Raw genomic sequence first — 23,902 nt, forward strand, 5'->3', positions numbered from 1 at the left:
TGTGTGAAAGAATAAATTTTATTCTGCTGGAATCGGTTATGCAGTTTGAGGAAATCGGTTCTATGTAGTTTGCAATTCACATCCATGCATTGCAACTTCTTATAATAAATAGTAATAATGTATAATAAATAGTATTATCTATAAATAGTAGCTTTAATACATTTTTTTTACTTTTAAAGTTAATTTTGTTTTATTTTTTTCCTACATGTGGATATAATTTAGTGTTTTTGTTTGGAGTGTGGGAGGTACTTGAAAGAGTCATGTGAGTGGCAATAAAATCCCACCGAAGATACTGTTGGGTGCCACATTTTTTCTTCATGTGCTTTGGTTTCTGACAGAGACACAATACGAGGGAGATCAACGGTCTCCATTTGCACACGCGTCCGCCTGAAATGCACGATCAGGATGAGGTACCATTTTAATGCCCCACTCAATAGGGCCTCATTCGTTTGGTATGCTACTTTTATTTTATACTTCATTTCAGATTCTCCATCAACCTCAACAAATATATACTGTTTCGTAACAACAAGGTCACAATCCAATGCTGTTTCAAATGTTACATTTAAAAAAAATATATTACTTTAGTATCAATACCCAAATTAGAATTAATTTTTATTCTAAAGTATGTGTTTCAAACTAATATTTAAGTTAAAACGTATTAATAAATAGGATTAAATATATTTTTTTGTCCCTTAAGTATAACTGATTTTTGGTTTCACTTTCTACTCAAAACTTTGATTGGCTTTTAGTCCTTATAGTATTGAAACATGTAATATTAGTCCTCCTTAAAAATGGACGGCATCAACTTTTTGTTGATCTGACAAACGACGAGACCACGTCTTCTGTCAGCTTCTGTCTTAAATATCTGTCATTGCTTGTTTTATTTGTGGAATGAGATTAAGTGATTGACATGTGTGTGGGTGATTGAAATCAGATTACGAAAGTTGGGTTGTTCTTCGTCATCTCAGTTGAAGGTTGGAGTTCGTCTTGTTGAGGAGGTAAGATGATACGTATTGTTTTGCTCTTCTGTGTGTGAATATAAGTATTGGAGATTTAAGGTTTGGGTGGGCACCAAAGTATTTTGCTCTTCTCGTAATGTTCATTATAATTATATTAGAAGCATAATGTTAGCTAAAAGCGACCTTGCTTTTAATAATAGGAAGACTGTTTTGAAGATTGAGAAATTGGTAAATATTATTTTACTTAGTTTATCATAAAATTAATTATTCATCATATTACTAGCTCATTTGTACTGAAAATTGTTTGCGTATAAGCCTTTTTCTGATAAATGTTGTTCTGCAGGGTCCTTTACCGGTCTAGGTTTTCTCTCTGTACCTATCGGGAAAGATTAAAGCTTTTGATCAAAAAAGGCACATAGCAAAATTATGCATTGTTTTTCTTCCTCTTCTTACTGCTTGCATGGTTGGAATCTCACGAGTGGATGACTATTGGCATCATTGACAAGATGTGTTTGGAGGAGGACTTCTGGGTTTGTTTTTTATGGACTATAAAAAGGCTATGAATGAATTAAATATCACACTAAAGTATTAAATATCAGGAGTCATTTTGAAAAAATTAAATAAGAGCGAAACCCATCTCACTGTGTGATGTTTCTTTCAGGTTTAGTCACACGCAGAATCTCCAATACTTATATTCACACGCAGAAGACTGAGACGACGAAGAAGAACCCAGCTTTGCCCCAACTTTGCCCCAACTGAGATGACAAAGAAGAACCCAACTTTCGTAATCTAATTACAATCACCCACACACGTGTCAATCACTTAATCTCATTCCACAAATTAAACAACCAACGTGGCAGATATTTAAGACGGAAGCTGGCAGAAGATGTGGCCTCGCCGTTTGCCAGATCAACAAAAAATTGACGCCGTCCATTTTTAAGGACTAATATTACATGTTTCAATACCATGAGGACTAAAAGCCATCAAAGTTTTGAGTAGGGACTAAAACCAAAAATTGGTGATACTTAAGGGATGAAAAACATATTTAACTCTAATAAATATAGTACAAATATGAAACATATCAAAATAATTTAATAAAATTGAATTAAAATAATTATATCTATTTATTTTTAAAATTTGAATAAAAAAAATATATCCAAATTTAAAATAAGAAGAAATTTTAATTTTAAGTAAATATTTTGATTAAAAATATATTTAATACTAAAAAGATAAAATCATTTACATTAAATCAATTTTTTATTGGTTATTTTATGTAACTAAAATATTTTTACGCAAAAAGGGAAATAATTAATATTTACCAAAACGAAATTAAGTTCTTATTTGTTTGAATATCAAACATGTAAAAAAATTGAAATAAAAAATGGGAATTTATTAAATACAAAGAGAGAATTGTGAGATCAATGAGTTGAATTTTCTAACCTGAACATAGTCATTGACACCCTCATCACCCTCCTACAGTCATTTTTAAATCAAGGAAGGATCATCATTCACCTCCCAAGGAAACCAATCACATGTCTGCTCTTAAATCATGGGACCCAATTTAAATGAATTATTTGCTATAACAACTGCTCTTCTTAAAAAAAAGTTACAAGTAACACGTATAATATTTCAATATTAATATTGCGTAATCTATTTGAAAATTTTCAATTAGAGCAAAGATTAATCAGATTGTATAAATTAAAGAATATATAAGGTGACTTTGTAAATAAGCGTGAAGTTTAATTACGAGAAGTATTAAAATGCACGTAACTCATGACAGAGATTCCTAGAATCCATGCCCTAATGGATAGTATATTTTTTATATGGCAACAAGAGATACATTGGTTGGGCATACAGGCCACACTTTTTTTAAAAAATTATAAATGAAGTACACAAAAGAAACAAAATGAGAGAACGGATAGGAAGAGGAAGAAGGGACACAGAACGTTTTGAATATTTGCTATCACATGAGCAACGCTCAAAACACAGCGCGGTGGAATGAATTGCTTAGGCCTTTTCCCACTTGAGAGGCTTAACCACTTCCCATGTGAAATCAGCGTCCTCTCTGCCAAAGTGACCATATGCAGCAGTCTTCAAGAACCGGCTATTCCCACCCCTCTTCAGATCAAGGTTGATGGAAATCATACCAGGCCTGAAGTCAAAGTTCTCCTTCACAATCTCCAGGATCTCCTTGTCAGGGATCTTCCCAGTTCCGTAGGTATCAACGAAAACAGACAAAGGCTCAGGCACACCAATTGCATAAGACACTTGCACAATGCATCTTCTCGCAAGTCCACTCGCCACAATGCTCTTAGCAGCCTGCCTCACAATGTAAGCACCACTCCTATCAACCTTCGTGGGGTCCTTCCCAGAGAAGGCCCCACCGCCATGAGCACCCCATCCTCCGTAGGTATCGATGATGATCTTCCTCCCGGTCAGACCGGCGTCACCGTGAGGACCACCGATCACAAAACGGCCAGAGGGGTTCAAGTGGAAAATGGTCTTCTCATCAAGGTACTTCTCGGGAATCACGGGCTTGATCACGTGCTCTTTCAGATCCGCAGCAATTTCATCGTTGGTGACAGTCTCGTCATGTTGTGTGGAGATGAGCACGGTGTGGACACGAACTGGAACCATGGCACCCTTGTCATTGTAATACTCAACAGTCACTTGGGTCTTGCCATCGGGTCTGAGCCAAGGGCAGGTACCGTTCTTCCGAACCTCAGTGAGACGAGCCCCGAGTTTGGTTGCGAGGACGTGGCTCAGGGGCATCAATTCAGGGGTCTCGTCGGTGGCATAGCCGAACATGTGACCCTGGTCACCAGCACCGATTTCTTCAGGTCTTTTGGTGAGATGGCCATGCACGCCCTGGGCAATATCAGGACTCTGCTGCTCAATGTTCACAAGGACCTTGCAGTTGTCGGCATCAAGTCCCACATCGTCTGAGATGAAGCCGATGTTCCTGCAGGTGTCACGCACGATCTTCTCGTAGTCAATGTTGGCCTTGGTGGTGATTTCTCCGAAGACCATGACCAAGTTGGTTTTGGTGCATGTCTCACAAGCAACCTTGCTCTCCGGATCTTGCTCAAGGCAGGCGTCAAGAACAGCATCGGAGATTTGGTCGCAGAGCTTGTCTGGGTGTCCCTCGTTCACGGACTCGGAGGTGAACAGAAATGTCTCTGCCATCTCTAAACTTTTGAACCTGTAAACGCACACACATACGAAAAATGAAATTAGTACCTAAGGGGATATAAATTCACCAAAGGGAGTTATACACATGCCTCAAATTCAGACAGAAAAATTGAAAACAAGAGTGCCATTTTCTAACTAAACACAGGCCGTTGGGTTTAAGGGAAGGGACCAATTCCCTCCTCAGAGTCAGAACCCCTATCAGGAAAGATGCCCATATATGGTGACCCACTCAGACTAAATTGATTCCTCCTAAGGAATGAATATATGAGAAACAAGGAAAATGAACTACAAACAAGCAATTACAATTACAAAATTCGCCAAAACCCCCATCACAAAGCCATATCTCAGCACAAGGTCAATGTTTGATTGTAAGCTCAAAATCCCCAAAAAAAAGATGTTTTTTTTTCATAGCTTAAATGTAAAAAAAAAGGCCATTTGTATAGATTTAGATTAAATTTGAAAGGCTAACGCATTCCCACAGCAAATAAAGAAACAAAGTATAGTTCACATTCATCTAAACCAGTTTGGGGAAGCATAATCCTAGATCAACCGAGTTAAGGAAAAAACAAAACAAAGCAACCCAGATGTGCAAGATCCGAAATTGAAGCAGAGTTTCCAGTATATGATAGGAATGTTGAAGAAAAACAAGGTTGCAACGTAGGGAAAGAAGAGTGATTACCTTGAAAGGTAGAACAACAGAGAAAAGGAGGTCCGAACGAGGGTTAAGGTGGCCTTGATCTGATGCAAGTGCTGCGAGTTCTAACCGCGAGCATTGAGTTGGTATTTATAGAAAAAAAGGGGTGGCCGGGGTGATTTAATGACGGAAACGCCCTTAAGTAACAAGATTAGATTGCGGGTTAGGTTCATCCTTTGCTGGCATTTCAATCCACCGCCCTGATTGCGGAGTCAAATGAATCTCAACCGTTGACTGGACGAAGATGAGTCTCACGGAGACAAGGATTTTCAAATCTTTTTATTGTAGTGTCTTCATCTTTCCATGATCTGATACAACCTATGTGTTTGTTTTTCAATTATAGATAAAAAGTAATAAATATTAGCATTCATTAATGAAAAATAGTGAGATTTAAGATTAATTAATAGTTTTTTCATGAGATTGATCCGTGAGATGAAAGAATGTTGTAAGTGTTGGTACCTCTACCATTACCAACCCCACCCATTTGGGGTGGCCAAATTCAATCTGACTTTGACTTTCTGCATTGTGGTATTGCATGCCATGTATTTGTGTTTTTGTCTCATTCGAATACCAACTCCTAACCTCAATATTCCATTATAGGCAGTATTAAAAGCTTTTAATTGCATAGGTTAAATTATGTAAATAAAATAATCAGTGTGGTTGGTAGAGAAAAGATTCATGCCTTGGTTTTGAGTGTAAGTTTGAGTGTGGTTTGGTTACCCTACATGAACTTCAACAATGGTCAATGCATACATATTTCTATAAGCCTTTTTTCATGCCTTGAAGGATGCTGCCATCAAACTTTTCTCTTAAAAAAAATACATATTTCATGTCCAAAAATTCAAATATCAACTTTTAAAAATTGACACCTTGATAGAATCATTTTTCAACTAAAACTAAACCAACTTAGAGAATTTGTTACTTACCATCCATGCAACTCCACCTAAAATTGATTTATATAAGATGTATTTATATGTTGTAAAAATTAAGAAATTAAAAAGGTATTACAAATATTAAATATATTTGTTTTTCATCCATGATAATTTTCCTAATTTTAATATTTTTTTCTTATATAATTTTTTTTTGTCTTTGATAAACAAGTTTTATAGCTCCTACACAATGCATGATTCACAACACCCACAACTTGCACTAGATAATGAAGTGACACATTTAGATGACTCATGAATTATTATAGTGGCAGTGAGAAAAGCAAATCATATTACATATAAATATTATATAAGTTTTGACACTCAATTAATGTTTGACCGTTGACAGTTTATTTTTTTTGACAGCACTATTGACTATTATTTTTCAAACTATTTTGGTATTTTTCACATTACTCACAATCTATTGACTAAGGTGTCTGAAAACATTGTTCAAAAGATCAATTCACTATATGATGTGTTCTAGTACGTAAGATTTTCCCCATAATTTTATTAGTTGGACCTAACACAAGCTTTTATGATAAACCCAATGTAAAGAAAATATAAATAAATTTCCTTAAAGTACCAGTTAAAAAAAAACAAATTTTCTATGTTCAAACAATGTCAATATATTTAATCACATTTATTTTTTTCTTTTAACAAATTTTATTTATCAATTTATTCTGTAATATCATGGTGCCACTTGTACACAACTATCAATTTAATTAGTTAATTATATTTCGTTCCTCTGTTCACACTAAACATGATAACATTCTTTAATAAATCCTAATAATGTAACCATTAAAATAATAAAACTATGCCAAAACAATAGAAAATATAAGAGTCTAATTTAACAGGACAATGGGTTGGCTGATGTTCATTTCAGTGGTGTATATCAAATATAAAAGTAAATAATTAAAATATAAAATATATGCCTCCTTCTTCATGAGAATAAAAACAAGCTAAAGCATGATAATATATTTTTCTTAAGAATGAAGATATTAAAAAGAAAAGATTTTTAAATATTACTTTCATCCTCATATTTTAAAAAGAAACTAAATATGAATGATAAAAAAATCTGCAATAAAATTCTAATGTTACTTATAATGAACTTTCGTGAGAAGTTTTGAAAGGGATAGAATTGAACACAAAATTGCCACCAATTCTGACTAATGTGTAGTTTAAGTGTTGCCAAAGGGTGTGGTGTGGTGACACGTCTTCTTCAAACCAACACAAAGAAAACGATAAATTCATTCTTATATCATTATAATAATATAAAATACAAATAATAATATAAAATATAAGTGCAAAATTTCTTGCAGTTCTGTTTGGTTTGCCAATAATCGCGTTTGTTTCTACCAGATGAAAGTGATTAAGGAACACCACTCTGTTACAGCCAGTCCAAACAGGCACAAAAGTGAGAACAACCTATGCCTATGATTCTACACACAAACATCTAGAATTAAGTGACACGTGTTAATAAAGAACAATTTTATATACTTTCAAACATTTTTATTTATTTTCTTATTTATTAAGATATTTAAATCTTCTTTCATTTAAAGTTAGTGATTTTTAATTTATTCCTGGTATTTTTTTTTTTAAATTTCATCTTTCCAAAAATTTAGAGTTTGTTAACTTTGTCTTTCACCTTACACATGGTAACTATTTAGACTGTTTTTAATTTCTAGATTTTATATATTCATATTTTAAATTAAAAGAAAAATAAAAATTACTCAAATAATTTGAGTTTAATACAAATACTCCCATCCGACATAAAATTCAATCAAGCATTTAAATGTTTTGTAATTATTGGTCATTGTTGTCTCTGATTCATTTTCAGTCCCATGTGATTCTTCCAAGAAAATTCCAAATTAAAAAAAAAAATAGAAGTCGGAGAGTAAGAAGATTTTTAAGAAATTAAAACTAAATAAATTATTGTGTAGATTAAGACCACACATTTTTAATGTTTTTAGTCCATCTAAATTAGTAAACTTTGATTTTGTCCTTTTGTTTCCATTTTTAAGATAATTTTCATTAATTTTTGTAAAATATGTGAATTCCAATTTTATTCCTCATGAAATATTTTTGTAATTTTTTTCTAAAATTTTAAATATTTTAATTCTCGATACTATTCTAAGATATTTATTGTATGAATCTTAAGATTTGATTTTTGTGATATCACACTTTTTATGTCATCTAAAAACAATATTTTACATCTGAATAATTAACAATTTATTTAACATAAACAGTTAGCTACTGCCATGTAATATTAGATCAAAATTATTAGATCAAAATTACGTATTTTTAATTTTTAAGGTACTAAAAACAAATAAATTTTTTAGAGACTAAAACAAAAACTCACTAAAATTATATTTTACAAACACTAAAAATATATTTCAACAAGGTTAATTGTACATATTAGAAATTAAACTAATTTAATTTAGTTCGTAAGTTAACTTTAACAAAAACTCAGAATTAACTATAATACTTTTTTTTTCATCAGCAGTTATAATACTGATATTGTAAGAAAGTTGACACTGAATAGTCAATCTATTTATATATTTATAATAGTTATTTTAAATATTATCTCAATGTAATTTTTAATTAATTAAAAATACAAAATGTCTGCATCAAAATTAAGATAACTGAGTTTATATCTAAACATCAGGTGTTGTTGAGATTGGTTTGAGATGTTCTAAGAAATATCTGCAAAATTTCATAAATTCCTGTCTTTTCTCTTTCTTTGTTTTTTCTCTATATATTAAAAAGATAAATTTTATCGAAAACATAAAGTAAATAAATCAGCTAAATTAATCACTCAAAAAATTAATTATTAATGAGAATTGGTAATAATTTATCAAGAAACAACAAAAAAAAAATATTTATTCTCTAAATGAGATTAAAAAGATAAATTTGATCGAAAATATAAAGTAAATAAATCAGCTATAATTAATCACTCAAAAAATTAATTATTAACGAGAATTGGTGATAATTTGTCAAGAAATAACAAAAAAATATTTATTTATTCTCTAAATATAAAGATAAAAAGAAACATAAATTGATCCATATCCTTTTAAACTTAAAAGCTAAATTGATTTTAAAAAAATACATTAATACGAAATTGATCTTTAACTATTATAATTTAAGGTTAAAATAATTAAAAAAAAAAATAAACATAATTATGATATTTTTACCTATTTAAGTAACTCTCTTTTTATTGTTCTTTTAGAAATTAAATTAGTACCTTTCTATGTTTTCATATATAAAAACTATTATTACTATTGTTCAACATGGAAATTGCACGGTTGTTGGGTGATTTTGATTGCGAGCATATGAGCCACAAAAGGAGTTGGAAAACATCATAATCAAATACCCAAATCAAATCTAGTAGGCTAAAGACTTTTAGTTCTTGATTTAGATTTTTTTTTCTTTTAATTCTATTCCATTTTGAAAAGTGAGACCACCCAAATCATATGTTTGACTTTTCGAACTTCCTTGTATAAAGTTTGAACAGAACATATGCACATATAAACTTTTTACACAGAACTGTAGAGCTATTTCTCGTTACTATTTTGTTTTTATGCATTACTATTATTATTAAGTGTTGCAGGTCCATCATTTGGAAAAATTCAAGGACAGAGCTCACTGAAATTGGACAAGAAGAAGCAGACATTAATAATTGTAGTTATATTGTTTATATGGTTATGGTTAACTCTACTTTTTCCTAAAGGTTACGCATGTTCTACCAAAAATCTATAATTTGCATTAATGTCCTGATTATATGTTGGTAGGTGAATGATGTTGATCATATAATGCTTTTATTGTATAGTTCAATTGTCATTTCTTTAATCATCTGAAGATAGACCATTATTTTCAGTGTTGAGTATTTTAATCACTACTACCTCTTGCAAATAGTGATCTGTCGTACCTTCAAAATTAAAGTTACATTTTTTCTCATGTCAGAAGTAGTAGACTTGTGATCCAAATTCCAATTAGAACATACATGTATGCATAATTTATATATAACTCCTTGCATTGGTTTTTCATTAATTTTAGGATCAACTTGAGTTCATCACACATGAATTACGCATCTTGAAACAATTTTAAGAAACTGCATCAACCACTCCAAGAATTGTAACCTCTGCCTCCACCAAGCAACTATCCTTCATTTGATAACCCAAGTTTTGATTGGTGAAATTACTGATAGGCATAAATCTGGATGCACCATTTTCATGGCATGAGGCACTAAACCAGTAGTTTGCTGCAAGGAAGAGAGACTGTTATTGATTAAACTGATCAAATAGATCCTTTTCGTTTGCTTAGATTAGTGAAGACTGTTGCCCTTAAGGTTAATTAATTACTCATTCTAGTACGTATTTCATTAGTACTTCCCTTTAGGAATTGCACCACATAAAAGTGATCAGATTTTACCTTTTCCAAAGTGATGTTTGCCTTGCTTTTGGTCAAGTATGCGAAGAGTTATCTGTGCATATATTTTGGAACCATGAGAAAGTGCTGATGGGTCAGCCAAGGTTAGGTAGAGAGAAAGGTAATTTCCAAATTCAGCATCTTTTCCATTGGGATATACTTTTATCTTCCTATAAAAAAACAATGACAAATTAGAAAATTTGTTGAAATGTCTTGCATCTGCTTGCTGTCAGTGTCAAAGCAAAACTTCAAGTTAAGGTTACTTGGGAAGCAAAGATCCTTTGTGTCAATTAGGACATGTTTGGTTTTCAGTTGGGAGGTCCAAAGTCTCTTTCAAAAAAACAAGAAAACCCAGGAAGTTCCCTGTCTAATTTTCAATTGAATTTGGTTTTATAAACTGAGTTTTGTCTCGATTTTGCCTCAGACATTAAATCTAAACAGATACTTAACCTTGTTAAGTTTAGTGTCTATCAATATATATATATATATATATATATATATATATATATATATATATATATATATATATATATTGTTGTTGGTAGGAGGAGGATTATTCATATTCACCTAAGTTAACTTACAAATTCAGGAAGTAATTTAAAGAACCAAATTGGAGTTGACTGATGAAGTTCAGAAACAAAAAGAAAAAGAAAAAACAGAATTGCTAATTTTACCACTTGTAGTTTCCAGCATTGAATGGTTTAGAATCACAAAATTCTGAATCCAACTTTGAGAGGTTGTCAAACTCATAGAGGTGTTTGTATGTGATGGCATCCTTCATCATCACCAAACATTCTCCTTTTCCTGTGTTTCTTTCTTTGCAAACAAAGACTTCTGCTCCAAAAGCACACGTGTCATCCACCAGATAACCTTTGGAGACAACGTTGAAGTCTCTGAGAGGAATAAATTGATCAATTCCCCATTCAGCCTTCATTTTGTGAAATCTCCTTTCCTTTCCCACAGTATCTGTTAAATGCAATGTACAGTGACATAAGATTGAACAATCTTAGCACGGCAAAATCTTTTTCCGAACTCAAAATGTAAACAACAATTTGCATAAACTTTTTCATGAAACAAATTAAGGGAAACTTCTTTTTCAAATTAAACTAAGCTTGTGTTTCTAAAAATGACTCAATTTATCAGTCATTGATACGCAGATGCAATAAAACAAACAGTTGGAAGACTAAAATGGATACCCTGCACAACTAGGTAGTTGTCGTTGTTCTGATCATGCAAAAAGAGTCGAAAATTGACATAGATTTCCCAACCATGATGAAGTGAGCTTGTGTCATCCAAAGCCAAGTAGAGCGAAATATGTTCCCTCACATTCTTGCTCTTGTTTCCACCAGGGTACAGAACTAACTTCCTACAAGGTGTAACTGTAAGCTAGACATATCATTTCATTATGATTATTTTCAAGAGGAACATGTAAAAGAGTACCATTTATAGCCTCCAGCTTCAAAAGTCTCTGATTCATATCTCTCGATAGAATTCTTCACAAGAAGTGAAAATGACTGTACTTTCAGTACGTAATGAGCTGGTGGAGAATTTACACTAGATCGTGAAGTGGCTGGGGAATGACAGAAAAGAAGCAAAACATGTTATGTTATTGTAACTATATCAAGGTAATTGAATTTTACATTTGCATGTTGCATAGATGCATGTAGGGTAGCTAAATAATTAAGCAGAGAAACATGAAAAGAAAACATTGTACAAACCATCTTGAGCAGCCATAATTAGATATGAGGTATGAGAATGGGATGAAAAGTATATATTGTGATCTGTTATCCTTTCCTTGAAGAAAGTTGTTGTTAATTGTAGGAAGTAGGCATATATTCTGTACTTTTAGCATCACTAAAAGCCAACAAGGTTCTCTGTAAACCTTTTTAAGGATTTATGTATACTGTTTTTGTTTCTTAGAAAGGATTGATTTCAAGCATAAGGATATTCTTCGCTTCAGACTGTATACCAAGGAATTATATCTTTAGGAATTACATTGCTTTTTCTGTGGTACAAAATGTGTACTGTTTGTCTTTTTTAATCCACCAAAAAGATCACATACTTTTTAAACCTTAATTTCGGAGAGAATGAATTCTTTTCGGTTATATATGTTTCATGAAATTATAATTCCTTTATATTTCAAATTTGTATATTTTTCAAACTTTAAAAATAAATGAATACAATATTCTTAATCAAATAATTTTAAGTTTTTTATATCTCAAACAATATTTTATATATTATTTAAGTTATTTATATTATTTGATGTATTAATGTTCAAATGTTTCTTTAAAATACTTTTAACATGATAAACAAATTTAGTACAATTAAATTAAGAGGATTATAAAAATTTATTTTTTAATTTTAGAGAAAAAAATATCAAAGTCTATAATAAAAACAAATTTCAATTTAGTGTTTTATTTAAGAACTAAAGGACATATTTAACTTTCTATGTTAATATGATAAAATTTGTAGAAAATACTAATTTTACTAAGTAAGAAAAAAATGACGTAGGATTCTTAAGAGAGTTTAAAAAATATATAAAAATAAGCAAAAAACAATTATGAAAGTGTAGAAAACATAATAAAAAAATTTTGTTCGTAAAAAATTTGTTGTATAATTCTTCTTGACCAACTTATTTTATTCATAGAAAAATGTTTATTTGTTTTGGTGTGTTGATCGTAACTTATATCTTAGGCTTCAATTTATTAGAATTCTCGTTATTTTCTAATAGGATTAAACGATTTTCTTTGTGCTTATCATCCCCTAACACACTCGTGAAGTTTAACAACTTATTTAAAAGTAAGATTATATATGTATATACATACTATAAACATATATACTATATACTATGTGCATATGCGTCACTTTTTGTTATGGATAACTAATTTAATTTTAAAAAATAATTAAATTTAAATAAATATCTATTTAAAATGATAAGATAATTATTTGAATCCATATAAATATAAGATAAGTATTTTAGTTTAAAAATGTTACTTAAAAAATAAAATTGAAAAAAAAACTTAAATTTAAATTAACATCGCCTACATGTAAAGCTAAAAATAGTTACGTAAAAATAGTAAGAAAATTATTTTAGTTTCAAAAAATGGTTAAACATTGGAAATAGTCTTTATTCAAAATTTGATTCAATTTAGTTCTCCAACTTAAAAAATATGTAGATTTAGTCTTTTTAACTAAATTTTTTTATGTTTATTTAACAATTTAAACACATTTTGTGATAATATTTGAATTTTTTGCACCATTTTACACATTTTAACTTTTATGTTAACTAAGAAACACAAATAAACTTAGCAAAATTTAGTTAAAATGACTAAATACACACAGTTTTAAAGATGAAAGACTAAATTGATCTAAAGTTTTGAAAAATGATTAATTCTAATTTTTATTGAAAGTAAAGAAACGAGAAACATATTTAACCTTTAAAAAAATTAAAACTTAAAGGTAGTATGTTTAGCAAAAATGGAGTGGAAATAACAAGATGTTTGAGGGATTTATAATTTGGGCTTACGTTTTAGCAACAACCGATCCCAGAATGTTAAAAACGTTATTCTAAATATTTTGTTCTGATTTTTTTTTTTTTCAGAATGCATCTGGTATATTTTGAAAAATATCTCATATATTATGAAAAATTTGTTCTAAAAATCTCGTTAAAATATATTTTACATGTTATGGAAAGTTTATTTTGAAAATCATATTCTCAAAATTTTCGAAATGTTTTTTTCTGAAATTTTTTCAAAACAGATAGTTCAGAAGTCAACTTTTGTGAAGAGTAGTATTTTAAAAAATATAGGGGTGCAGTTAAAACTTTTGAGCTGCAGAACGAAAAGGCTGAAAAAGATACATTATGAAGAGAGTTTATTTTTATTTATTTATGGAGGAACATCCTTTTTTTCCTAATTTCTTCTGGACAATTTTTTCCTGCACTTCCATGTGCTTCTTCATGCACTACCGCATATTAAAGAAACTTTCCATTTTGCTTCAACAGTGTGATTTAAAAGTTAAAAGTAATTTTCAAATTATATAATTTAAAAATATTTTTTTACTTCTAAATTACACAATATGAAAATAAAAAATGATTAAGAAAAATACTTTCGATTCTACTGTCTAAAAGTCGTTTTTTTTACATTGCATAATATATATATTTTTAAAAATTTTAAATTACCCAATCAGAAAGCTATTTTAACTATTGAATGGTACAAATTTAAAGACATTTTTAATTTCTGAATTTCTTAATTCAAAGGTTAAAAAAAATAACTTCAAATCATAAAATCTTAAAGTCAAAAATAATTTTTAAATTTTACAATAAAACAATGAAATTGGAACTTCTCCGTTACTTTTTGGATTCAAAAGATGAATTTGGTAGAATTGTTTAGTTGGATTTGAGAAGAAAAAAAAAATGTGAAGTCGAGGTTATTTGATTTAAAAGAAAGAAGATGTGATATAAATGTATTTTAAATGAAAGTTTGTGAATTATGTGATAGATAAGAGAGATTAAAAAATGTTTCATTGAAAAATTTTTAGAGATGGGCAAACAAGTTAGCTAAGAGATTACAGTAATTGCAAATAATTCAAAATTTAATTTTTCCTTTTCTTTAAACGTGTCTCACTCACTTATTATCTCATTATCTGTTTTAGTTTCTTGTTTATCTTTTGTATTTTTCTTTCTATCTTATTAAGTACAATAAAAAGTGTCTCATTCATCATCTCTTATTGTCATGCATAACACACTTCACATAAATGTGAAATAAATTTAAACGTGGAATGAAAATTATATTAAAGAGAAAAATGAAATCATTATTATTTAAAATAAAAAATAAAAATTGAAAAAAATCAAATTATTATTTATATTGATATTTTTATCACTAATATTATTATTATTATATATATAATAATAATAATAATAAATAAAGATGATATATATATGCATGCATGCTTGTATATGAGAATCGAATGAATCGTGTGTGAAAAATGTTTGATTTTGTGAGAGAAGCATGAGGACGCTGCTGAACTGCCAACAAAAAGTGTGGATTATGCTGCATATGTAGTTTGAGATAAAAAATAAATAAATACAACTGCCTGTATTTTTTTTAATTATAAACAAATACTTTTTAATAACTAATTGCTATATTTTCTATATTTTTAATTTATTAAGAAGTCTATTCGTAAGACATGAATCACCCATGTAAAATATAATATAGAGAGACTTGTTAAAACTATAAACCACATTCACTAATAAAAAGTTTAATAAAAAAATAACGTTCTTAATTATCTCAACAATCACTTAAAACTGTTTAAATGTAAGTAATTTTAAAATAAAATTTAAATTTGTACTTTATTATTTAAAATTATTCATTTTTACTGGTCTTAATAAGTAAATTATTATTATTGCTACTTTTATATGAAGAAAAAAAGTTGTTATTATTATAAGAAATATTGTAAAAAATAGATACAATATAGGAGGACAAAACACAAAACGAGGAAGGCGCGTAGAAAAGCGTTGGCTTATTTAGTAAGGAACAAACGCCACGTCGGACATGTGTGAACGCTACGTGGGGTCTTTGACTTCAACTCTCTCTTTTTCTTAAGTGTCTTTCACGCGCCACCGTTTTCCCTCCCTCTCTTCTCTTTTCATTTCACTGTTCCTTCATTTCCACCACGCTTCCCCCTTCCATAACACTTTTTCATTTTCCTCTTTGGCCTTTTATTCATCCCTTTCTTTCAATTCATTCAGTTCTCTGCATTCACTTTTTCAATTCCATGTGTGAGATTATTGCTTTCTAATGGCTGAGACCACAAAATTCATTCCCAACTCACAATTAGGTTTGATTCCCCTTCTTCAACTCAACAAGCGTGTTTCACTTTCGGTTCTTGCTTCTCATTGTCATCATGATCAATCTTGTGCCTTCTTTCAATTTACATTTTCTTAGTTTCATATTTTTCTGCATGCATGCATGCATATCCCTGATTGTGTTAATTTTCATTCTGTAAGGAACATTCATGTGCTACTTTTGTTTAACTATTCTTGATATTATGATTTTAGTTAAACTTTAGTTCAATTGCTGCCTTCACTGAATATGCGTATTAATTTATCATTCATATAGAGTGATGTATTTGACTTCGAGTTTGTTTTCTTTCCCCTGTCTTTTACAACACCCTTTGAATATTTCCTGGTATCTGATAGAGCTTGAAGAGATATTGCAAGAAGCATCACATCGTTGGCTTCGACCTGTTGAAATATGTGAGATACTTCAGAACTATAAGAAGTTTAAGTTAACACCAGATCCACCTATCAGGCCTCCAGGTATTTCCTATTTTTCCCTGAACTTCACATCCTTCTTGATTTTGATATTTGCTACAGACAAGGGTAGGGAATCCATTTTACCCGGTTAGGGGCTTGAATCATCGATTTGGAATTTTCTTGTTCCGTTTCTTGATTGAGTTGCATGTAGGATGGCGAGACTAACCAATAGTGGTGATAATTGAACTTAGTTATGTTAGCTTCACCAAGGTTTCGAAAGAAATATCTCAGTCTCTTTAAATATACTTTTCACTACAGTACATATGCCTGCTATGATTATAGAGTGCTAATTTTGGCATTAAGTTGTCATTTCTTTTTTCCAGCTGGATCAGTATTCCTGTTCAATAGAAAAGCACTTCGCTATTTTCGCAAGGATGGTCACAGGTGGAGGAAGAAAAAAGGTGGGAAGACTGTAAGAGAAGCTCATGAAAAGTTGAAGGTGTGCTGTTCATTTTGTTAGTTGTAAGTTTTACTTTTTAGAATTGTTATGTTAATGGAACTTCTTGCATGGGTCAAATTGTTGTGTTGGAAAGTTGGAATAATTAGTTCACTTTAGATTTTCATTATTTAACATACAAGACCGGTGGTGTGTTGGTTGCATAAGCATGTAGCATCATGGATGGTCCTGAATTAATGGCCTCTTTAGTTACCTTGACAATGTGGTCAGGTTATTAATATATGACAAGATAGTAAGCTTGATATCGAAGCAGAATGTTTTTCTTAAAGTATTCAATTATCATAAGGTTCATAAAATTTACTGTAAGGTAAAATTCGTGAAATATCATACATTTTTCCTAACATCCCCTATTTTCTGATCAACATATATTCTTTTTCGGGACCATTCAATTGTCTTCTTATTTGTACATGTTAGTAGTGGTTTAAGAATCTCCAAGGATTATGCCAAAGGTATCTAATTTATTCCTTTAAATTTATTAGTCAACTGGCACTTGATTCTTTTTCTTTGACATGTTTCACTCAAATTCCATCGTGGTTAACGTAAGTCTACTGTAGATAATAAGCTCGGGAAAGTTTCATAGAAACAAAATGTAGATATAGAATAACAACCAGTAGAAGTGTTTCTACAATGTTTTATTTTCGTGTATAAATATTATATTTTGGCAATTGTGTCAAATAAAAACACATACACACACGTGTTTGTGTGTGTAATGAAGGCCATTCCCCCTTTTTGTTTAATTTTATTTTGGACCCGTGAATTGCTTAATTATTTCGCTATATTTTAAAATGTAGGTTGGTAGTGTGGATGTCTTGCATTGTTACTATGCCCATGGAGAGGATAATGAAAACTTCCAACGAAGAAGTTTTTGGATGCTTGACCAGTGAGTTTCTGTCATTCTATTAATTTCAGGATTTTTATGTCCTATCTTGGATTTTTTTTAGGAGAGTGTGGTGCTTTTTTTTGCTAATTGCTAATATATCTGGTCAATCTGTAAGTTTATTTGAAAATTTGAGCAATAATAGATCGAGTTTAAAGTTTCCATTTGTGCAGAACATAGAAAATAATTTTTTTTCTGTTATTTCTTTTTCTTTTGGTTCTTAAGGGGCCAAAATTAACAAATCCCAGCCTGGACCTTGCGGAGTAGCAATCTGTAAAGAAATGATGCACAAATGGGTGGGTTTATTTTTATAATGAAAACACAAATTTTAAAATACACAAAACATTTCAATGTGAATAATTAAATAAAGAAATGCCATGTTTCATGGGTTGATGATGAAAATCAAACATTATAATAAATTGAAAACTCAAATAAGATTGCCGTAAGAAGTGGACCCTTTTTTTAATGGAATTGTTTTTTGAGGATTTAGGTCTGCATGAAATAATGGGCTACGCCACTTTTTATGGTCTTAGCATTGACAACAAAAATTCTGACAACTTAAAAATGGTATTTTTTGCAGGCAGTTAGAGCACGTTGTCCTTGTTCATTATCGTGAAATTAAAGAGGTATACATATGTTCTTCTCTTTTTTGCACTTTTTATTGTATATCATAAAACTATCTAGACATGATGCTGCCGTGTTGTTGATCTTTTGCATTCTTAATCACCTCAAACTTTCACCCTTCAAGTTCCAAAGCTAGATTACCTAGTTCCAGATCTCCTTAAAGTCTTAAAACAAAAAGAAAAACTCATCAAGAGTTTCAAAGGATAAAACTAATAAGGGTAACCTAATACTAATTGAACAAAATGAATGCAAACCACATTATTATTGGTATGAAAATACTATGTATCAATTAACACCAGAATCCAGTTTATTCTTGTTAGTGTTAAGCTCCACTATGTTGATTTTTCTTTCTATTATCTTTCTTCCAAGCTTATGTTTAACGATGAGCCACTTTCGTGAGTTGTGACCAATCAAAAAGTCGGACTAATGATTGACCAGTTAATGGACCTTTCTGATATTATTTTTATTCTCCAAGTTTGCAATGTTTTTGTTCATGTATATGTACTTTGTTTGATTTAAACTTTGAAGGGTTGCAAATCTGGCATCTCTCCTTTTCCGGTAGTTCCAGTAACCCTGGTTGGTAGCTCTCAAAATAGTTCAGTGCTTTCCTCTACCAGAACAAAAACACCAATATCTGTAGTTCAAACATCTTTCACATCAAGTGCAAATAAAGTGGATCAGAATGGACACTCTTCAGAGTATGAGGATGTCAATTCAAAAGATGGTCCTCAAGCCTCCTCTCATGCTCAGCCTATCAGCAATTCCATAATTCACAGTTCACCTTCTTTTACACATGAAGTTGCTGGTAAGTTTTACAATACTGTGGACGTAGTACTCATTCAAATTATAAAGAATGATATGAAATAAATTAGGATTAAGTTTGTTATGTCAGTTGTGAATTAATTTCATCAGAAGTGCTTCCCTATTGCCATTATTTTTATCTTTTGTGACAAAGTAAGGATGCTTTTAAAATGTATTGTTTTGTGCTAGTGATCTTTCTTAATGCTCTTACACCGAGTTACTTGGTTTATTATATTTGAGGGATTGTTTTCATTTTGATATTTGAATTTTAAGACCTTTTAATGTAAATTTCACCAATAAAAGTGTTGATTTATTTTAATTCATCTTGAAATGCAATCATTATTTTATTTTGTATTGTTGGATGAGATTTTAGTGACAAAGGCAATGCCTATTGCCTTGGTCCTCCTTCACTCTCATCGTGCCTTTAACTGTATCTTTTCATTCTGGCCCATGCAAATGGTACTCTTGGGCTATTATGGTTGACCATATGGCAGTTTTATATGAGTTTTTAATGTGGCTCATGCCATTTTACTTTTATGAATTAGGGTTTTCTGAGTTGGTGAGGAACCCCTTGATTTCAACGTTGTCATCTACTTTCCCTAGCTATTCTCCTGGTACTGTCTTCTCTCAGAGGACGTTAGTTCAGAATTCTTGCAGAAACAAAATTTATATGCATGATGAAAGACATCATAACGAAGGATCTGTTGAAAGCTCGGAAGCTGACTTCACTGTTCATCTACTAAACAAGGCTAAGATAGATGCTGTTAACAGAATGCAAGATGGTGTAATTTTCAGAGATAGCCACATGTACATCCAACAAGTTGAAGAAAATTTACTGACTGTTGGTCAGGTGTAGTAATTTAGATTATCAACACTTTTATAGCCTCAAAGTTTGGGTAGATTTATGCTCCTGAGTTTGAAACACAGATCTAAACAGTCCAAGTGATCATTAATTTTGTCAATGCATCTGAAATGCATGTATTTTAAAATCTCTTGGTCTATGGTGTGCCTGACTATCATGCTTGATAATATGTTCATCCGATATATCCTGTATGCTTCTGGATGTTCCAAAGGCAATGTTGTTCCTGTTGTTTCTTTTTACAGTTTAATTTCATGCTTCTTCCCAAATGTAACCTCTTTTTTAACGAATTTAATTACGCTGTGACAGGTGCAAAACGAGGATGGTCTAGATACATTCTGTGCTCAATTATATGATCATAATGATCATCCAATTGTTGCAACTACCAAAGCGCTAGTTGAACAGAAACTTAAAGATGGGGAATCAAAACAGGCTGAAACTGGGGAAATCAAGAAACTTGATAGTTTTGGAAGGTGGATGGATAAGGAGATTGGTGGAGACTGTGAAAATTCCTTGATGGCTTCAGATTCTAGTAATTATTGGAGTACACTTGGTGCTCATAATGAGGATAAGGAGGTATCTAGTTTACAACACATACAGTTGGATATGGATTCATTAGGTCCTTCTCTTTCCCAAGAGCAACTATTTAGTATCCATGACTTTTCTCCAGAGTGGGCATATACTGGGGTTAGAACAAAGGTGTGTGCCTCTTCATGCACATCCGTGAAATTTTTTGTAATTGTATATTCATAAGTTCGCCATACAAAATCTGGTTTTGATTTATTTCTTCCTTCCTTCTGTGAAAAGGTTTTAATAGTTGGCACATTTATCGGAAGTAAAAAGCCCTCTAGTGAAACCAAATGGGGATGTATGTTTGGTGAAATTGAGGTTTCTGCTGAAGCTTTAGCAGGTAATGTGATACAGTGTCAGACTCCTTTGCACTCATCTGGCCGTGTACCATTCTATGTTACCTGCAGTAATAGGTTAGCTTGCAGTGAGGTCAGGGAATTTCAATTTGATGAACATCCAACCAAATGTTTAGGTCCTTTGGGTATTAAAATCTCACCAGAAGTTGAGGTCCGACTTCAAATACGACTTCTTAAACTAGTAGACTTGGGATCTGACAATAATTTGTTGAAGTGCTCTGTTTCTGGTTGTGAAAAATGTAAACTCAAGGGAATAATGTATTCCATGAGAGGTGATAGTGGAGTATTTAAAGAAACTTTCCAGATTGATGGAATTGATCATATAAACCCTAGAGATGTACTATTTCAGAGATTAATGAGAGACAAGCTTTATGAGTGGTTGATATACAAGGTTCATGAAGGAGGAAAAGGATCACATGTGTTGGATGCTGAGGGCCAAGGAGTAATACATTTAGCAGCTGCACTTGGTTATGTGTGGGCTATGGCCCCGTTGGTTGCTGCTGGTATCAGTCCTAACTTCAGAGACAATCGTGGAAGAACAGGACTCCATTGGGCTTCATATTTTGGGAGGTCAGAACCTCTTTATGTTAAGAACTTTCCATGCTTGTGTTTGGTATTACCAGGGCATTATCTTCACCTAAAATTCATTTTGTAATTTCTGTATCATTCTGCTTGATTTTCTCACTGGATGAATAAAATTATATTCTCTATTATACTCTTAGGCATTATATGAATTTTGTTTCTCAAAACCTGAATTTTTTTCATCCATACTGGAAATTTGTATGCCTAGTTTCATGTTGTTGGGGATGATTCTCATTACATATTGTCTCCTTGCCCTTCTTTATGTTCTCATCAGCAGCACACTATTTTATTGGCTGTACAGTAATTTACATAACTTGTGAATTAATCTTACTCTTTTATGGTTCCTTCTCTCTAGAGAAGAAACTGTTATTGCTCTTGTCAAATTAGGCGCAGCACCAGGTGCTGTTGAGGATCCAACGTCAGCACTTCCTCCAGGTCAAACAGCTGCTGATTTAGCTTCAAGTAGAGGACATAAAGGCATTGCTGGGTATTTGGCCGAGGCAGATCTGATTAATCGATTATCTATACTGACTGTCAAGGAAAATGAGACTGGTAACATTGCCACAACCATAGCAACTGACAGTGCTTTTCAGTCTGTTGAAGATGATTCGTCTAATTTGACAATTTATGAGCAGCACTACCTCAAAGAGTCCCTTGCTGTGTTTCGAAAATCAGCTCATGCAGCTGCTTCAATCCTAGCAGCCTTTAGAGCAAGGTCATTCTGTCAGAGACATTTAGCCAAAAGTGGAAGTGATATTTCAGACTCAGTACTTGACATAGTTGCCGATTCTTTGAGCAAGGTACAGAACATGTATCACTTTGAGGATTATTTACATTTTGCAGCCTTAAAGATTCAAAAGAGATATCGTGGATGGAAAGGAAGAAAGGACTTTTTGAAGATACGCAACCGCATTGTAAAAATCCAGGTACTTTGTGTCGTGAAAATCATATTGATGCCTATACTCTTAACCATATACTGGGCTAATGCAGTATACACTGTATATGCATCCTTTGTGTCAATATTTTAACAATATTCTTCTGTATAGGCTCATATCAGAGGACACCAAGTTCAAAAGCAATACAAAAAAGTTGTGTGGTCTGTTAGCATTGTGGAAAAAGCAATACTTCGTTGGAGACGGAAAGGAGCTGGTCTGCGAGGATTCCGGGGAGGGCAGCCGGTTGGCATTGATGAATATGACTTTCTTAGCGTTGGGAGGAGACAGAAATCAGATGATGTAAAGAAAGCTCTCGATAGAGTCAAGTCCATGGTTCGTAACCCTGATGCAAGGGATCAGTATATGAGGCTCATCATGAAATACCAGAATTTTAAGGTACTCACCATTTATTTCCTTTTTCTGGACCATTTTTCTGTGCCAGTGAGGTGCGGGTGGCTTTCAGTCCAAATAAGTAGTGAATGGTTCATCCAGTTTTGGTGAATTGATTCAAAAAGATATAATCAGATCTTGTTGATTGAAAACAAATTTTTGATTGGTTATTTTCCTTTGCTGCTTTTTTTGGCATACTGTTGAACAGATTGATGATCGCGGAAGCACTCAATCACGTGTCGATTAGACTCCAGAGGAAGGAAAAAGCAATACTGAGCACTTTTTGTTTATAACAGATACTACATACAGGTATACTTTTTATGTAAATAGCATCTAACAAAGTTTCTAGTGTATATGGAAGTTCGGATAATTGGAAACGTGGATGAAAATTCAGGAAAACGAAGGTAGGAATGTATATTAGTAGATTGAATTGACTTGTAGAACATGGGATGGTCGCTATAATATTACTTTTTATTTATATGTTGTATGCAACTGCAATTCGTTTGTTTTAACTCATATTTTGCTCTATTAATTTATTCTATTAATGTTTGGGTTATTCGGATCAATGAGCCCTAACGAAAAAATGAAAATATTTTCCGTATGTAGTTGAACAGACATTCAATACCAACGAAAATCCAAACTTTACTATTAATTTATTCTAAATTAATTTAATCAGTGATCGGTGACTCTGAATTCATATTACAGCCGATTGAATTAATCCATGATACTTAACTTTTAAAACTAGTAATAAAAATTTAATTATGAAAAAATTAGTGATATTAATTAGGGAATTCATTGAATTTTAAAAATAATGGATAACTTATTAAGTATTCCTAATATTAAATAGATAAATTTGATCTTTTCATAAATTATTAAGTATTCTTAATATTAAATTAATAAATTTGATTAATTTCTTGCATATATAATGTATTGTTTCAA

General features: G+C 31.5%; 3 protein-coding genes across 4 annotated transcripts; 1 reads left to right on the top strand and 2 right to left on the bottom strand.

Annotated features, from left to right (window-relative positions):
• Positions 1-2,730: 2,730 nt before the first annotated feature.
• On the bottom strand, positions 2,731-4,985 carry LOC124838244 (S-adenosylmethionine synthase-like). The gene is made up of 2 exons (XM_047313794.2): positions 4,831-4,985; positions 2,731-4,161 (listed from the first exon to the last, which is right to left on the bottom strand). Exon 2 carries the CDS (start codon positions 4,143-4,145, stop codon positions 2,967-2,969), a length of 1,179 nt encoding a protein of 392 aa, XP_047169750.1. The 5' UTR covers positions 4,146-4,161; positions 4,831-4,985; the 3' UTR covers positions 2,731-2,966.
• Positions 4,986-9,631: 4,646 nt separating this feature from the next.
• LOC124838263 (TRAF-like family protein) lies at positions 9,632-12,125 on the bottom strand. The gene is made up of 6 exons (XM_047313825.2): positions 11,915-12,125; positions 11,637-11,766; positions 11,393-11,562; positions 10,871-11,162; positions 10,200-10,366; positions 9,632-10,029 (listed from the first exon to the last, which is right to left on the bottom strand). Exons 1-6 carry the CDS (start codon positions 11,928-11,930, stop codon positions 9,872-9,874), a joined length of 933 nt encoding a protein of 310 aa, XP_047169781.1. The 5' UTR covers positions 11,931-12,125; the 3' UTR covers positions 9,632-9,871.
• A 3,720-nt stretch (positions 12,126-15,845) lies between these two features.
• On the top strand, positions 15,846-23,441 carry LOC124838265 (calmodulin-binding transcription activator 1-like). Of its 2 annotated transcripts, XM_047313828.2 has the most exons (12): positions 15,846-16,034; positions 16,396-16,515; positions 16,836-16,951; positions 17,761-17,849; positions 18,427-18,472; positions 18,999-19,275; positions 19,817-20,121; positions 20,440-20,829; positions 20,938-21,626; positions 21,994-22,564; positions 22,685-22,969; positions 23,172-23,441. In XM_047313828.2, exons 1-12 carry the CDS (start codon positions 15,995-15,997, stop codon positions 23,208-23,210), a joined length of 2,967 nt encoding a protein of 988 aa, XP_047169784.2. In that variant the 5' UTR covers positions 15,846-15,994; the 3' UTR covers positions 23,211-23,441. The 2 variants fall into 2 exon arrangements, with proteins under 2 accessions (XP_047169784.2, XP_047169785.2); XM_047313829.2 differs by lacking the exons at positions 15,846-16,034; positions 16,396-16,515 and having other exon boundaries at positions 16,837-16,974.
• Positions 23,442-23,902: the final 461 nt, after the last annotated feature.

This window comes from Vigna umbellata, chromosome 1, assembly GCF_029865625.1.
Source record: "Vigna umbellata cultivar VRB3 chromosome 1, Vumbellata_1.0, whole genome shotgun sequence".
Taxonomy (NCBI): domain Eukaryota; kingdom Viridiplantae; phylum Streptophyta; class Magnoliopsida; order Fabales; family Fabaceae; genus Vigna; species Vigna umbellata.

Bases quoted from the DNA above. Each gene is read 5' to 3' on its own strand.
- LOC124838244 (XM_047313794.2), bottom strand. From the start codon at position 4,145: ATGGCAGAGACATTTCTGTTCACCTCCGAGTCCGTGAACGAGGGACAC.
- LOC124838263 (XM_047313825.2), bottom strand. The intron at 11,163-11,392 runs GTATCCATTTTA...TGCATTTAACAG, and splicing joins CAACTACCTAGTTGTGCAGG to ATACTGTGGGAAAGGAAAGG. The intron at 10,367-10,870 runs GTAAAATTAGCA...GTTTTTTTATAG, and splicing joins AATGCTGGAAACTACAAGTG to GAAGATAAAAGTATATCCCA.
- LOC124838265 (XM_047313828.2), top strand. From the start codon at position 15,995: ATGGCTGAGACCACAAAATTCATTCCCAACTCACAATTAG. The intron at 16,516-16,835 runs GTATTTCCTATT...TCTTTTTTCCAG, and splicing joins TCCACCTATCAGGCCTCCAG to CTGGATCAGTATTCCTGTTC. The intron at 18,473-18,998 runs GTATACATATGT...TAAACTTTGAAG, and splicing joins ATTATCGTGAAATTAAAGAG to GGTTGCAAATCTGGCATCTC.